Below are 17,851 nucleotides of genomic sequence, written 5' to 3' on the forward strand. Positions count from 1 at the left end.
ATGTTTAAGCTTAAGAGCCTGTCATTCATTTTAATCCTACTGTAATTTATAAGGTTACTATTAGATATGGGGTAGGGGAATTTACATTACATCAGACCTGAGTTACAAGATGCCAAGCACTGTAAGTCATGGAGTGTTTCCAGTTTAAGTCTTGGTGAATTATTAATTGTGGATTCACCTAAAATGCGCTACATGGATCCTTGGATCCGTGGGTTTTGCCATTTATAAAGTGCTTAGGTGGTGTTAATGAAGCCCATATGGACTTAAAAATTAGCTAATTTTTAATTGATTAGATAACTTTCTCCAAGGGGATTGACCATGAAAGTCAGAGCCAATGATAGCTGGCAACAAATACTTAAGTTACGGATTCTTTTCCTGTTCAAGGTATGAGACAGATGTGCTGCTGTGCCAAAATCTGCTTGGGTTAAAAGGAAAGCAGAGATGGAGCATGAGTTTAGGAGGTGGCTGCAGCTCCTATTCCTTTGGTGCCTCTCTGATGCTGTAGTTAAAGCTTCAGAATTAACAACTGTGATTAGCAACTGTACCTTGAGCAGCTGATACAGGCTCCTCCAGTGGTCACACAGAAAGGAGGATTAGATGGAGCTGCATGAACGCTTCTGTCCCCTGGAATACTTTTCGCTCCCAGGCACATGTGGCTTAGGAACTAACTGTGCTGTGTCTGTTGACTTCTCCAGTTAAGAGCCAGCATACAGTTGTCTGTGTGTTGCAAAGAAATCATGGTCAACTTGATGAAGCCACTTGCTGGTCTTAGATTTATTGATAGGCTTCAGCCAAATGGATTACCTCTGCCCACTTCTTGAAAGAATGCATATTTAAAAACTAAAGTTTGACAAAGCAGAGAAGAGCAGTTTAGAAAACTATATTAAGAATACATAGCATGATATGTATATTTTTTTAAAGAATTGTTTTATATTTAAATTAATCCTTTATACAAAAAATGGCTTTCATCAAAGTTTTTTTTTCCTAGAATTTATCTGGAATAGAGCTAACTGAAATTCATAAGCTGTGTCACTGCTTATTCTTTGAGGGATCATGTTGCATCCCTGCAAGAGATATAGGACCAAGGACCAGGAGCTCTTAATTTTCGCATGAAGTAAAAAGCTTGGTTTCAGGTCTAATCCAAAAGATCCGTGCTGTTTGACTAATATGTTACTCTTTGGAGTGTGTCATTTTTGTGAGATGAATTAAGATTGCTAAAGATTTCTCCCTTATTTAGAGGTAGGCTTTACAAGTAAACCTAGTGAAGGTAGTAATTCTTTTGGAGAATGCTGTAGCTTGGGTCCTCTGGGGGAGAAACAGCAAATTGTGCCATATCCACATGACACTGAGGTAAAAAAATTATGCCTGAGGGGCTTCCATAGTGCCTGATGCATTTCTTCATAGATAGTCGCCTAAGTGCAGTCAGATGAAGTGCCATCTCAGGATACTCAACCTCTCTTAGCTTTTAAATGTCTGAACCTGGGGAAAATGGGTTTCGTCCACTAAACCCTCTTTACCAGGCCCAGCCTTAAATTGTACCTCCTGCCAACATTATGATCCAGAGTTGTGCTCCCTGTTTTCTATGGAGGTAAGACAAGTGTCGTTTGCTGTCATCCTGCCATGGCTCCCTGGTGGGCTCTTTCCTCTACTCTCCCTACTCTCCAGGTCATGATTCTTGTCCAGATAGCGTAAGGCCCTGGAAGACTACAGTAAAAGCTTGTTGATCAACTAAAAGTCCAAAGCTGCTTTATTGTAAGCTGTTTAAGAACATGTCTGAATGCGCAAACAGTATTCAGGCTCCACCTGAACAAGTTGTGTTATTGAACATAATTGTGTTAATGTTGATTATTTCCTGTTGCATTGTAGTAAGCAGACGCCATGCAGTGGAACTTCAATAGCATTGTCCTGCAGACATGGGTAGAGGTTAGGGGGCAGGCACAGATAAACACAGAAATGGAATATTTTGTCTGTCAAAAATATGAAGTACTTAGTGTATTCTCTTCTTGAGGTAAGAGTTAGCTTGAAGAATAAAATGGGGAATACAGCTAAATAGAGATCAACATTTCCTATAGTTTTCCATCAGCTTTATGCTTTAGGGAAGCTTTCTGTACCTAAAGAGTCACATCTTTTGAGTTCCTTTAATATCACTGTAGATGCCAGTGACATTTTGTAGTACAGGCAGAAAGTGGCTTGTGTTGATCAGTGGTTTTGATCATGTAACAGGGGGCTTGGCTGAGATGAATTTAAGTTGCTGAATAGCACTTTGGTGAGATTTGGACAACTGGCAATTCATAAGCATCATCAAAGTATTTCATAGCGAAACCAAACAGCTGTCAAGTTTTGTCTGTAATGAATTGGGTTGGCACAAATCAGCAATGATCTAGAATACAAGAGGGTTTTTTTTAATCAGCTCTTAAGCCATTTGGCAAATGAAGGACGCTGGAGCTGGGTGAAGGTGCTGAAATAAAATGTCTGGGGTGTCTTGGACTCTGTTTTCTCAAGTACACAATAATAAAATGTCACATGTGGTCGGTCCATTTGTTGTGCTGGACTTTGATTGTAGGGTTGTTGGCTTTGCAGATTTTACTCTGTGGCACTGTGGTGTAATGATGTCCTGTCTTCCTGTCATGAAATGCAAAGGGTTTGGTTTTGAAATTAAAGTTAGAATAGTGGAAACCATTCTTCTGGGAGACTGCAACCACACAGGAAATTAAGAAGTAGTTTTATTTAAACAACATGGCTCAGACAAAAAAATCCAAACCAAACCAAAACTCTGAAACTGAATTGACTGAATTATAGGAAGTTAACCAACTCTGCAGTTTGCCAAAGGAAGAAAAATAAGATTTTTTTTCACCTCACTATAGTGAAAATAGGTATAGAAATAACATAGGGGTTCATTGTCTGAAGCCACATGCTTTTTTCATGTAGGTAGTACATTCAGATTAAGTTTGCCTGAATTTTAAGAGATAACTAAGTTTCCTACATGCCCAAAGTGTGGTCTAACTGATCACGGTGTATGACTGTGACTTACCTGTTCACTTTATTTAGGAAATACTCTGAAATTTAAAACTAATGTAATTATATGACAACACCTATTGTGTAGCACCTTCTTTCTACACTCTCCAGAGATTTTAGTATTCTTGTTTAATTCTGTGTTAGCACTTTAGGGATCATTTGTGCTGGGCTTACATTCAGCACAGTGGGAGGCTCAGGAAAGCTGGCTTTTAAACATCTTCACATCATGCTGTCTGCCCTACCCTTTTCCTAGTCTAGGTGCCTTATCAGGTGTCCTGGTTTCAGCTGGGATAGAGTTAATTGTCTTCCTAGCAGCTGGTACAGTGCTATGTTTTGAGTTCAGTGTGCGAAGAATGTTGATAACACTGAAGTTTTCAGTTGTTGCTAAGTAGTGTTTAGATTAAAGTCAGGGATTTTTCAGCTTCTCATGCCCAGCCAGCGAGAAAGCTGGAGGGGCACAAGAAGTTGGCACAGGACACAGCCAGGGCACCTGACCTAAACTGGCCAACGGGGTATTCCATACCATGGGACGTCACATCTAGTATAGGAACTGGGAAGGGGGGGTGGGGAATCACCGCTTGGGGACTAGCGGGATGTCGGTTGGCGGGTGGTGAGCAATTGCACTGCGCATCATTTGTACATTCCAATCCTTTTATTACTACTCTTGTCATTTTATTAGTGTTATCATCATCATTAGTTTCTTCTTTTCTGTTCTATTAAACCATTCTTATCTCAACCCATGTGTTTTACTTCTTTTCCTGATTTTCTCCCCCATCCCACTGGGTTGGGGGGGAGTGAGTGAGTGGCTGCGTGGTGCTTAGTTGCTGGCTGGGGTTAAACCGTGACACAGGGAAAGTGAAATAGTGCTCACAATATTAGAAAACAAACGTGCTGAAACAGTGCCGTGTCACATAGGCATAGCCTTGTGAAAGGATGGGAGCTCAGCATCTCTTCTGCTGTCTGTGGACTCACAACTAGCAAAACTCATGTGCAACTTCATGCTCTTGGCATCCCTGTTGGGTTTGTGATGAGTTAACTAAGATGGGGCAGGTAGAGAAGTGGGGATCCAAGCTTTATATTCTGCTTTAAAACTATTGCGTCAATTAATTGTTGAATTGGGAAGAACAGGTCCATAAATTATTATATTTTTAGCTTCCAGCTGAGTTTTTGAGCCAAGTTATCTAACCTATGCATTATTCTGAAGAGAAGCTGAAGGAAACCTAAGATCGCTTAGTCTAGACTGAGTAAAAAAGAACTAGCAGCTACTAGTGAGTTAAGGAAAGTGCCATGTTAGATTTTTTTCTTAAAAACTGGGATTTTTTTACAGTAGGGGAGAGGGAGAAACTTACATAGGCACTGCTTCCTCTCAGTGTTACCTGTAGTTCACAGAAGAAGTGCCACTATCAGAGACTTCGCATGTATTAAATTTAATCTTTTTTTTCATCCATTTAATCTCTTTTTAGTAAATTTGACTCTAGGATCAATGTAGTGCAAGAAATTTAGTCTTTCCTTGGATTCAGATTTGCTTTAGAAAAGGCAAATTTAATACTTCCATTCTCTTAAAAAGCTGGGATGGGAAAAAATGTGAGTTACAGTATCCACTTAAAAGTGTTGCAACTCACTTGCAAGTTGTTTTGTTCAAACCTGTACAGTCAATAAATATTTTGCTGTGATCATATAGTTGTGTGACTTACTCCTTGTTCTTCAGAGTACTTCTGACAGCTCCATAGATGGTTTAGTTTGAGCTTTATATATAGGCTATTGACTCTTAAGTAATTGTATGTCTATCACAGGAGATAAATGAAACTTAATAAAATTTGCCATGCTCTCACATAGCTTCTGTTCCCTTAATGGTATAAAATTATTTTGTTGTCAGCATGTAAACTGACAGTTCACCTCTAGTGCTAACTGTGCGATTAATGCATGTTGTTCTATTTACTGGAGTAAGCAAACTGGCAATTGCGATGCAAAAATTAATTACACCAGTAGTTATTATTTGATATTGTAAGATAAGCTAATGCAGTAGCTGGATGAAGGCCAAACAGTCATGATTCAGAATATTTATGAAACTGCCTAATCACGTATAAGTATTCCTCTAGGACATTCTATAGAATGTCTTTCTGTTGCTGGTACTGTAGTTGTGAGGCCCTGCAGCTGTAATGATTGTTCTGACGAGTTCAGTGTTTTCTATGAAGGTAAGAGAGGAACCATTAAGGGGTCTTAGAGGCTGAGCTATCCTGTGATATCACTAACAGAAAGTTCAACTAAGATCTAATATAGGCACTTGTCAATCTTTCACATTCAGCCGCTCATAACAGCTGGTGTCTTCAGCAGAGGTGCAATACACTCCAATTAAAGCTGTGACAGTACCTGGAAATGCAGGCAGAGGTTTGTGCTGAGGATCTCTACCCCTTTGCATTTGTTGTATGTCAGATTTACAGGGTCGTGAGAGGTTCCTTTAGCCACCTCACTGCTCTACATGTGGCTGCAGCTGCTCAGAGCATAGGTCTTACTGTCTTCACTCTGTTGTTGCAAAGCTGAGAATCTCTGCTGAGCTCCATAGAATCGACCTGTAGCTGCAACAGCCTCATGGGCCACATCTATACAGCTAAATAAAACGGGCCTTGGCACGGTGGGCTCTGGGCTGAACCATTTCCACGTGTTACAGCAATGATGCTGGATCTCTTCTGCACTGTGCAGTGTCCTTGCAGCTGTAAGACACAGTTACTGTTTTGTATGGAGTCCTTTTCCAGTTCCACATAACCTGCAATGATTTGAGGGCTGCGTTGCCACCCACCAGAGTTGTATTCTCCTTGCACAAAAGCATGGATGTGCCTTGCGTGTCCAGAAGTGTTTTGGATGTGCTTTGCATGTCCAGAAGTGTTTCAGATGGGCACGGGAGGGTTGCAGACCACATAAAGCCTTGGAGGACTGTAGAGATGGAAGGGTGCTAAACCTGACTGTGTAAAAACTGTGCCAGTTTGTGCTGGTCTGTCTGGCCAGCTGACATGCACCACGGCAGTGTTTGGAGAGTGCAAACTCCCCAGTCCATATGGCTTTCAGAAGCTCAGGGCTTTTTGGCCCCATTTTACTTAGTGGCGGATGTGTGGTCGCTGGGAAAAGTTGTTCCTTGTCCTTACCACTGCAACGTTTTGTGCTGAAGCTAGGGAAGTTTCTCAAACTCACTGAGGTGTAATTGAGAGCACAATTCAGTGAAACTCTTAGAATCAATAGCACTCAATAAATTAGAGCCCAGGTGACAGAAGTGTAGGGCACTCAAATACTCTCTTCTCTTCTCTTCTGTTACATTGCTGACAGAGTGCGGACTGGTTCAGTGCATACTCAAATTGTTGTCATAGGTAGGACTTTTGAAAGAAACACAGGGTTTTGTCTAGCCAGGGGCCTCAGCAAAATTAATCCGTACTAATTCAAAGTGTGAATTTACAGTTAAACTGCTTTAAATTCTTGTGTGTAGGAATGAGTTCCAGAATGAAAGTGGTCATACTTCAGATTATTTTAATGTCAGGGTCACCATGTCCTGGTATCTGACTTGCCGATAACCACATCATCTAACTGCTTTCCTAAAGTGATTAAGTGCCATAGGAGCACAAGTAAATTTGACTTTCTTCACAGCCAAATACCTCGTCATTTTAGAAAATGGGATATAAGTTCCTGAATAACTTAGGTTGCTTTTGAAAATGCAGATTTGTTGGAATATTTGAAGTATTCAGCACCATAGCAACAGCAAGGCATTATGCCTAGTGTTTAATGCACTAAAAATACTTATTTGGTATCAGTTGTGAAAAATATGAGATACATTACATGCATGAGAATAAACTACTTCCAGTGATACCAATAAGTAATTTCAGTAAAGGGGCAAGGGCAAATCTTTTTTTACTTTTTCAGAGTATGTGATAAAATTTTAGGTCTGCAAGGTCTCACAGGCATGAGAATAAAATACTTGCGGTGACACCATTAAGCAATTGCAGTAAGGGAGCAAGTGCAAATCTTTTTTAATTTTTCAAAGTATGCGATAAATGTTAGGTATAGAAGGTTTTAATGTTTAGTGCAAAAAAAAGCTAGAAATTAATTAGCTATGCTTGCTCCTGCAAAGGGCTGGAAGTTAGAAGAGAATTACTGATGTTGGTTTATGTTCTGTGGCCTTCATGATGAGATAATCTAGTGTCTCTGTACCATATATAATTAAATGACTAAGTCAAAAATGAGATCTTTTTAAAAGAATAAAATAAAAGTTGAGCCTCTTCAGAGAATGCAGGGATTTTCTTAGTGCTACTGTGATGATTCAGGTTAAATACAAGTCTTTTGCGTTGTGTTACATTGTACAAAAGACATGCATTAAAACTGTTCTTAGCAGTGTAAGTTTAATGAGAAATAGAGTTTAAATGTCACCTGTGTAACCACATCCAGCGTACACTAGCAGACAATTCAAGAAGCTTGGAAGCTTCATTGTTTCTTGTGGGGAAGAGTGACTTTTCTCTTTGTCCCCCACTTTAACTTGGATCAGGACTGGGTTCTAAGTCCCTCATTGATAAGGACCATAGCTGAAGCATTAATTTTGTGTCAATATCCAATTGTCTCCATCCCATGGAGTGCCTTTCAGGAGCTCTTATGTTGCCATTGTCTCTTAGTGTTTAAATAAGCAGTGAACACCACCATACTTGGGCATTTTTTTCTCTGACTTTGTTGTCTTCTGCAGGAATACTGTGCTGGATTACCATAGGGAATATTTCTGTGAAATTTTTCTTCCTTAAAAAGAATTTAATACCCAGTCTATTCCTCAGTGGTAAGCTTCCCTATTGAAAGGCAGTCTGTGTTGTGGTGGTTTCTGTGGGCTCTGTGATGAATGAAGGCTGTATTAGAAATATAGAACCTGGATTTAGGTGGTGGAACTAAATAGGGTGTAGCCACCAATTTGCATTGCATAGTGGTCTGCTACATAGTGGAAAGAGTGTGTACCATTACTCAACATCTTTGATCATCTTTATCTGTCAAGTCTGTGAAGGTATTGACCCTTCCCCAGTGAGCTGATAAAGCATAGCACAAGAGATGCCTAAGAACAGGTCTGCCGTAACAGAACTGGAAAGGCAACTCTTCCTCTGTCCATGGTCTGCATGGGTACTTTGGATGATTCATAATCTGGGAGGATGGTCAAACTGAAAGGCTAAACGAAAGTGGAAGATCATGATTATGATATAAAACACCTTGAAAGAGAAATCTGTAATAGCTCCATAAGCACCCCTCTGCCCAAATTTGCAGAAAAAGCTTCTGCATTTCTGTCTTCTATACTGACATAGAAATCAGGAGTTCAAGCATATTGTAGCTCTGAGTTGAGCAAAGGGGTGTGCAAAACAAAACAATATATCCTGGAGTGGGATAAACCTTCAACAGTTGTAGAGAATGATAGACTCAAAGAACTCATGCGCCCACCTGCTGATTTCAGCCACTCCGCTGCCTTTCTCACTTTCCAGTAGTTGTGTGTGGCTTTGTTATTAGTCACCTCACTTAAAGTATGATGTGCGTCAAGGGCCTCCTTCATCTTTTTTGCTATGATTGAATTTGTCATCTAACCAGTCTGAAGAGCTGATTCACAACTATGTTTCTCTCATTTTGTGCTGATGTAACTCCATTGAGATCATGTAGATATTCCTTATCCCAAAGGGAAGAACACATCTTTCATGGTCCATTAACGTTCCTACTTCTCTCCCCAGGGGAGCTATCCTCTTTTGCTAAAAATTCTTCTGAATATTCTAATTAAGGATAAGGATCTCTTTGAATATTAATTAGTTTTTCATTGGCCTCACTCAAAATATTTAACTCAAAGCAATTTCCTGGTAATTATCTCTTGATTATAACTTTGAGAGGATTTACCCTTTTTTAATAAATTCCAGTTTATCAAATAAGACTTCCTTTTGTATGTGTCCAGTTAATGACAACTACAGATAAGACAATAAGCAGTAGCTGTAAAGCAGCAATTTTGTTTTGTTTCTTAAGTTTTCTTCTTACAAAAGCTGTCATTCTTACCGTAGCTTTTCCTCTTTTGCTGGTCTTTAATTATTAGCTATAGTGTAGATGACTGTGTCCCTCATACACATAAGTTCAGAGTCTTTTGGGTGGCTGAAACTACTGGGCCTGTACAAGCAGACAGCTTTGTACGAAATCTAAAATGGCAGAACAACTCAAAACTTTTCTTTCTTGCCCCTTCCTGGGATGGTGAGGTAGGACCTGATCCACTCCACTGCACGCTCTTTAGCTTCCCACTCATTCTAGGACTCCTAATTATGTCTAATTAAATAAATGACAAAACCCCTTTCTGTTTCCATTTTGCTTTGAATGTTCAAGAGAGAGGGAGAAATTTCTGAATCATTACTGAGAGCATATGGTACTTTGGACTAGCAGCATGACAAACTCTAAAACCATCATGTTCAAAATCCTTTCTATCATGAAGTAATTTTACACATTTAATGGCCACAGTAGATGCCTTTTGAAATCTCTGAAAAGGGGTGAAATTCCCAAAATGCCTGTTTAAAATTTCTTCCAAATCAGGACATGAAGTGAGGAGCTTAACTCTCATTCTCAGCATGAATGAGAGTAGGATTCTTGTGATTCTTGTGAGCTTTTAGGAGTACCTTGAGGGATGCTGCACTCATCCTCTGTGACAGCAGAGTCAACATCTCCATCTAATAGGACAGTCACATCATTCCAATATAGGTAATAGCAAGTGTAACCTGTTGCAGAGATGTCACCCTTCCAGTCTGGCACCTCAGCATTATCTGAAGCTTATTTCATATGGAGGATTTCCTAAGGACCTTGTGCAGAATTCCTTCCCAAATGCACCAGGGAGTTTTACATAAACCAAACACTTGCCTTACACTTCCAAAGAGAAGAAGCTGCACTACTTGAGTTCACTAGAGCTCTTGGATACTACTGTAACAGAACCAAATCATTGACAATCCCCCTTTGCTTCCTGGAGCATGAAGAGCTGCTCCGTAAGGCTCGCCAGCAAGGCTGTCAGAAAGGATCACCCCTTGCTGCCAGCACAGCTAATGCGTTGTTACCAGCTGGTTGACATACCTCTCCTGCTGATTGTTAATGCTCACTCCTCCAGACGCTTGGGCTGCTTCCAACCCATGCCACTATTTATAATCTGGGCAGCAGCTACAGGGATTCTATTCTGTTCATATTTGTCAAGACTTATGTATTTAGTTACTATACCAGATGTCAGATTTTGGACTGAAAGTGCTCCATTCTCTACTCAGCTGAATTCCTCTTCATTTCTGTTATCCCAAGACAGCACTGCTCACCATACACCTGCAGTGCAGATCACAGTGACACCTGAAGAAAAGAACTTATGTGCTCTTGAGTAATGGTAGTTCTTTGAAACTGTGACTGTGCTATAGTAAGAAATCAAATTTTTAAATTAATGCATTTTATGCAATGAATCCAATATTAAAACCAATAAAATATTAATAAAACAGAATTCTGCACACATTTTATTTCTGTAAATCTGAAATAAAGCTTAAGCTGTGTTTTATAGTATTGGTAGTCATACAACTTGGCAAACAATAAGCAATCTGATTCAAAAAGCAGAAAACATCTCTATTTGAACTGCTTTTGTTTCTTTGTTTCATGAAGGCATCTCTCAAAATAACTTAATTCTGAATGCAACTCATTAATGTGTGCTCCCCGCCCCCTGCCTTCACAAGGCTTCTCCAACTGGCTAAATGTGGTGACTGGAGCTTTTCGGATTAATTTTCCTTAAGTGACCTACTTTGCAGAGAAAGATAATCATGCATTTATAGCCTCTGGCACTCTATTCAGGTCACAGATGGACAGATAGCAAAGCTATTCCTCGGTGACTTACTGGGGTTGTAACTAATCCCCAGTGAGAAAGCAGATTGGCCTGATGTTAATTGGTCAGAATGCCTAAAAGTATGCAAGATCATTGACTCCTACTTTAATTTTCAGGGGGTGTCACAGTTAGGCTGTATGATACCAGTCAGCAGTTGTTCTAGGAGTGGTTTTTGGTAGTGTTCTGGAGGCTTTAGGTGTTAAATATCTGACTGTGAATCCTTTGCCTTGACGGTGGAGCACCATGCAGTGTTCTGGCTCTGGAGAGGTCTGATGTTACACATGTACCAGATACCATGGCCATCACCAAGGATTGGAGATTTGAAAGAGTTTTGACCTTTTGCTTGCTAACAAGTGCTTACAATCCGTGAACAGTTGTCATTGTAAAGATAATTTTCTGTGCAATCAGACCTAAACCTCTGTTATGAAAGCTTTTTTTTTTTAAACAGCACGATCTGCTGAGTCAATAAAACTCATTTTTTGCTCTTATCCATTAGAGGCCCATTCTCCCTCTTGTATTCGGCCCTAATGTAGTGATTTATGCAAAACAGCTTGTTCTCTTACTTTCAGATGTTCAGAAGTTTCACAAGGGAAGTGACCAGGCTTTGTTCTCTGCTAGGGTATTTTTAAAAGTTTGGTGGAGCTTTTTATGCTGAGAAACAGGCAACAAGCAGGAGTATTTAAGGATGTCTCACTTTTTGAAGGACTGTCTTGAAACTTTGAGTGTGTCAGGCAGCCAGTGATGTTAATTCTGACAGGTCTGAAGAAGTAACTGTTAAAATTGTGACACTGCCAGCGAACGGATGGATGGCTTTCAAAATAAAACAAAACGTGTATGCAGGTTGAATTCTTGCACCACAGGACTGCAAATGTCTATGTCTGTGTCCCCCAACGTATACATAGAGCTTTGCTCTTTGTACTGCAGTGCAAAACTGGAAGGTGTTCTGGTAGAAGTTGCATTGCAGTTTGGATTACTTTGATCCCTGCATAAGAGTTCATATTTCATGTGCTTCCTAGAGCAAATAATCTCAGAACACATGAGGAATTATTTGGTTTTGGTTTAGGTATTTAGAACTGTTAAGACAACCTGACAGAGCTGTGTGTGTATATCCTGTGATAGAATCTAATGCACTGAGGGCAAAATCAACTCCTTTTAGCAAAAAGTCTTTCAGGCAGGAATTAAATAAAAGGTTTTAGAGAGCATGAGTATGTGCAGCCTTCCCATACCTATCCTGAGGGTCTGTAGTGCAGCTGTTCCACCATCAAAATTCTGTCCAGGGGCTCTAGCAGTTGTAGGGAGCCCTCTGAATTTTCCACACGTGTCCTTCAGCTTCTGGATCTGTGTGTTCCCTCTCCCGGCTGTTAGTCCCAACATCTTCTCTTCCAAGTGAGAATTCTCATTGTGTCTGAACTGTATGTTTCTCATTGTTTACTCTGAAAGTGTTGATAAATTTGAACTAACGTAGTTCTACAGATATAGGCATCAATGCAGATACTCTTAGTCTAGCTTTAGAACAGACTGCTATAGGTGTGCTTTTATCTGGTCCTAAAATAATCAGTCTAAATCCAAATAAATCCAGTTTTAACCAAAATAATCCACAACACGTAACTTTATTTTTTTTCTTTTTTAGTTTGTCAACAAAGTATTTGAAAAAACTAAATCAGCACTGATAGGCTTGGTTATGGGCTATTTTAATGAAATTACAATTTTATTAAACAAAAAATTCATGTAGTTGGTTCTGTGTTTCCTGATATGATATCCGTCACATAGTTGTATTTGTCAGAGAATGCGGAGTTTTGTAAGAAGAAACAGGATAAGTCTAAATAGTTGGGAAGTCATTGTGTATTACCAGATACGAAACTAGATTAATTTAAGTAATATATTATGAATATGATAATGAACTAGATTTTTTTAGCATGTTTTTTATGGATTTTGTTGATCTGCTGTGCTACTATAAGTGAAAAGTAAATCTGATTAGAGAAACAGAAGAGTAGACATTGTTACAGAAATTTGTTCTAATTTTCTTTAATATGTGAGTCAATGTTCCCTGATAAAGTATGATTATAGTTATTTTAGTTTAGTCATTTAAGATTTAAGATTTCCAGCAATGAACTTCTAAATAGTTGAATAGATCATGAAATGCTAGAGCAATTTGAAAGAACCACTATTCCTCTAGTGAAGGAACTTGTATTCCTGTTCAAGGGGATGAAGCAGCATATTTGGAAGAAAATGCTGGAGCATGGAAGAATCAGACATCATGTTTTAGCATAACAGTAGATGTGATCTGACTTGGTAATGAATGTTCCTTGGTGGCTGGTTGATTTTGAACACCTAAGGAGCATTTATAGGAGTAATAATGTTTTTGAAATATGCTTTGGTGGGATGGGCTGTGCATATGCACAAAATGGAAAAAAGAAACTTGGTGGACAAAATGGTGGCAGAATGTTTCATTGTTCATATGTACAAAGTTCAAATAAACCTGTAAACTTACACACAAAATAGTAATAATTTATAATTAAATCAAGCATATTAAAATATATTTGTTATAATAAATAACTAATTATAATAATTCCTCATAATTCATCACAAACCTATATACAAAATCATTTTGGCCAGAGTTACAGATCTTTGGTTTTCAATGATGCCTTTAATAGTAAGCTAATTAGACAAAATGAATTATTTTCTTTATGTATTATCCATATAGGTGTGCAATTCACGTGCTGTTAGCATTATACAAGTAAACATTAATGAGCTATTTGCATACTAATACATTCACCTGATGTGTCTAAGAAGTTTTCCCCTTGCATACTGAGTGCAAAGATAGGGTCTGTGGATGATGGCAAACTAATTACCTGTGAAAATTAAAGCCCTGTGTTTGCTCAGAGAATAACTAAATTGTGGGCAAGGATTGTTCTTCCATATGCTACTTCAGTAAACCCCAGCATCGTCTTCCTCTTTGCAATAAAGCAATAATATCTCTGCACTCCTTGATCTTTAGTCTGTTTGCTGATATTACTTAGGAAAGGCATATTAATAGTATTATGGTGCTGAAATTCAAGATCTTTGAGTTTGCAAGTACAAATTAAATATGGTATTTAACAAAGAAAGTATCTTTCAAGGATAGAAGGCTTGCATTAAGACAACTAAGCCGTAGTTCCAAAGCACTACATTAGCTGTCTTTAATCAAGTTGGTGACAAATCTTTTTCTACAATATATATTTCATAAAGTAGTAGATTAAAAAAAGCTCTTTCACACAATACATGTATGTTAAAATAGTGACTAATCATATACTTATTCTAGAATTATACACTGTTGCTTTTGGGAAGCTGATGTGTATTTCATCATCCTTAACGCTTTATTAAAAAAAAATACCCTGTTGAACTGGGAGGGTGGAGGTTGTTTTCCAATAATGATATACCTATATTTTCTGAATTTATAGTTTTGCTGATTTGAGCATTCGGATTCTCATTTGGACATTCAATCATAGGATTTTTGTATAATTGTATTTTTCCTGGATATTTTGAAAAAAAAATACAAGATATTTTAAGGAAAAAAAAGGAAGAGATCTGGGGGCTCTGACCATTCTCATTCTGTCTGTGCAGTTCGACAATCAGCAAGCATTGGGAGGCAGAACTGGCCACGCTCAAGGGTAATAACGCTAAGCTCACAGCAGCCCTGCTGGAGTCCACTGCCAACGTAAAACAATGGAAACAACAACTTGCTGCGTATCAGGAGGAAGCAGAACGTCTTCACAAGCGGGTAAGTGGAGGCAAATGGCCAACATCCTTGAGGCAGAAGTACTGGTGACTATATTCACTCATTTTCAAGTAAAACAAGTAAGTTTATTGTTGGGGCTTTAGATTAATCTTCGAGATAGACATTAATGATTACTTTAAAGCACACAGGGTTCCTCCATTGGGAGGTTCTTTCCTTTGTAGCAGTTCTTTTTCTGCAAAGGGTATTGTTGCAGGAAGAGTTATCTAACCTGATGACATGTTTGCCAGCTCTCACTCTTCATTTGATGCCATCGCATCTGTTTCGGGACCTTCTCCATAGCATTACACTTCAGTCCCTCTTGCATTTAAGCCCACAGAAACTTGACATCAAATCTGTAATTTAAAGAAACCCTGTTGTAGTTTCCATATATAACAAAGACGAACAGCTTCCTCTCATCCCTGCACTTAAAGAAAACCGAACATAGATTGAAGATCATTATATGCAATTAGAGATCTGCTCCTGCTTTCACACAGGAGGGGTGTGAAAGGGTCCTGTTCCCTTCACTGTAAATTTTGCAGAGGTCATTTGGCAAACCAGAAATTAGTGCACAGTGGGGGAAGGAACGACAGTGTTTGAGAGAGGAATAAAGCAAGCAAGGTTGAAGACTGCATTATAAAAACAAGTATACAATGTTTTCATTTCTCTTTTCACTTGTAACTCCGTATATTCTATAATCTGTTCACGTTTATCCATATGAATTTGTCATCATAGCTTAGGACACATTTTTGTACAGAGTGAAGGCAAGATTAGCACATGTACAGTGGGAAGAATAACTTAGAAAAATATCAAGGAGATGTACTTCATAAAGAAAATAAAAACAAACAAAAGCATTGCTTTTTTGGCTGAAAACAGCTTTCATGAATATGCTGACAAGAAGTGAAAGGTCTAGTAGCAAGCATGGCAGACTTTTAATTTGGTTTTGTATGCTGTACTCATCTACAAGGTATGGCAGTTTTAGTTAGCTAAATCCTGCAAATTGTGAAGGGTTCTTTCAGACCCATGCTGGACCTGTTCAGCTGCAGGCTGTTAGTAGTCTGAAGAACAAGGCTCACATTCATCTGAGGCGGGGAGAAATTCAGCAGGCTGCATCTAACCTGGGGATGTGGAAGAGCAGCAGGATTTCCCTTGAGCTTGAGAAACCTGGGGAAATGGCAGGTTGGTGGGGCTGTCCTATACCTACACTGACTTGCAGGCAAGGATCCTGAAGTCCCAGCCAAATGATTTAATAGGCAAGAAGGACCATTTCTGATGGAGTGTAACTGTGTGTGCCATAGCTGGCTGGATGAAATGCATGAAGTGTGATTAAAACTGGTGCTTTTTGCGAAGTGCTTTCAGGTCAAGAAATTGGCAGTTGCTGACAAAACTGCTTTGCTTCAGAAATTTTCCAGCCAGGCACAAGCTTGTCATGTGTGTTTGTACAGAGAGAGAGTTCGGCTTTGTCTGTCCTCTCATTTAAGCTTCTCCTTTAGGAGGGTGGGAGTTCTAACCTGTGCTCCAGCTTTGTGAATAGATGATAATAGTCATTGTTGATAAAATTATTTAAATTGCAACCTTGTATTAAAATTACTATAATGCAGACGTTCAGGGGATTTGACCACCAGATAGGCTTTACAGCGAAGAACTCGTCGCTAAAACATGGACGTAATGAGGTATCATTCTTCCTAATAAAATGTATTAACAGCTTTTGTTGCAAAGCTGAGACAATACAGTCCTTACCTAAGAAAGAAAAGAAAAGTAACACACAACAGCAGCTGCATTTGCCATGGGGAGACCCAACCAGACAAGATGGGCAAAGATGTTACTCTTGGTCTTAGCCAAATCTTGTTTAAAATCTGTTATTGGAAAATCCATTTAATGAATATGGGAATTTTTAGCATGTCACTTTGCTTTTATGTGATGCTTCAGTTAAGAGAAGTAGTAACCAAGTCTTTGTAGCTACATTCATTAATAGCTGATGATTTTTCATAAGCTTTGCTCAGCAAATTTCCTGCAATTATTTTGTATTTCTGAGGGAAAACAAGGTCTTATAACATGGGATCATCTACACTATGCTCTTTTGATCACCATTTACATGCCTTTATTAAATGTTTCTGTAATCTGTGACCTTGGGGCTTGTTGATATCTCATGTAGAATATAGGAACACCTCTGTGCCTATGTCTCTCTGGGCATGCCTGTAAATTACAAGAGGATAGTTCATCAAGAGTACTGCCCTCTGGTGGAATTAAAATACAGACTTGGCTAACCCAATAAATCAAACTCTAGGCAAAAGTATGCAGATCATATGAAAAAAAAAATCAATCTTAATCTGTTATCTATACGGTGTGATAGAAGAGCTCTTCTAACCTGCATGCTGAGGCTGATCTTTAAAATTGAAATAGTGCTCCATTTCAAAAAAAACCTGCAAGTTGGATGCTTCTCTCTTAACGCAGATAGAAAATGTGCTGTTGAAATGGCAGAACTGGAGACTGTTGGTTATGGTACATGTGGTAGCAAGCACTATTAAGTCACTGTATTGTGTTATCTTCCTGTTCAGTTTATCTGTTAAGCTCAGTATAAACTTGTTGCTGCAGTTTATCCAAAAAATGTTGCTCAAACTGGAATCTGTCTCACCTGAGATTATGTAGAAGCTATATATCAAGTCTAAGATGGTCATCTTTTTTTCTTTTAATTCTTAAGAGAGACAAAAGCATGAAGAGTAAGTGTCCCAGTCTTAAGAAAACTAAGGTGTTGAGTTGAATTTTTAAGTGCTTGTCTTTCTCCATAGGATAATTGTCTAGATAGTCCTATAGACATACTTTTAGTCAGATGAAATGAACTCCATCCTTAGTTCACAGAATCACAGAATAATTTAGCATGGAGGAGAACTTCAGAGGTTATCTGGTCCAACTCTCCGCTGAAAGCAGGGCCAGCTTTGAAGTTAGATACAACTCCAGGGCTGGATCGGGTTACTCAGGGCTGTGAATCAGATCTTAAAAAATGGAGATCCCACAGCCTCTCTGGGCAGCCTGTTCCAATGTTTGACCACCCTTGTCAAATTATTTTTCCTAATATCTTACCTAATTGAAATTTGCTGTGCTGCAACTCCCATCTGTTGCCAGTTCAGAAGAAAAATGGGGTTTGATCCAAAAGAAACTTTGGTGAGAAAAGTTGGATAGACTGGATTTTTAGAAATACTCATAGAAAAAAT

The 17,851-nt window shown here is 38.9% G+C and overlaps 1 protein-coding gene across 3 annotated transcripts in view; it reads left to right on the plus strand.

Moving 5' to 3' along the window:
* Window positions 1–17,851, plus strand: part of HOMER1 (homer scaffold protein 1) — a 118,540-nt gene that overhangs the window by 55,650 nt on the left and 45,039 nt on the right. For all 3 annotated transcript variants that reach the window (XM_075020552.1, XM_075020553.1, XM_075020551.1), the window contains exon 6: window positions 14,489–14,645. In XM_075020552.1, the coding sequence (XP_074876653.1) occupies window positions 14,489–14,645 (157 nt within the window). The remainder of the gene's footprint in view (window positions 1–14,488; window positions 14,646–17,851) is intronic.

This window comes from Buteo buteo, chromosome Z, assembly GCF_964188355.1.
Source record: "Buteo buteo chromosome Z, bButBut1.hap1.1, whole genome shotgun sequence".
Classification (NCBI taxonomy): Eukaryota; Metazoa; Chordata; class Aves; order Accipitriformes; family Accipitridae; genus Buteo; species Buteo buteo.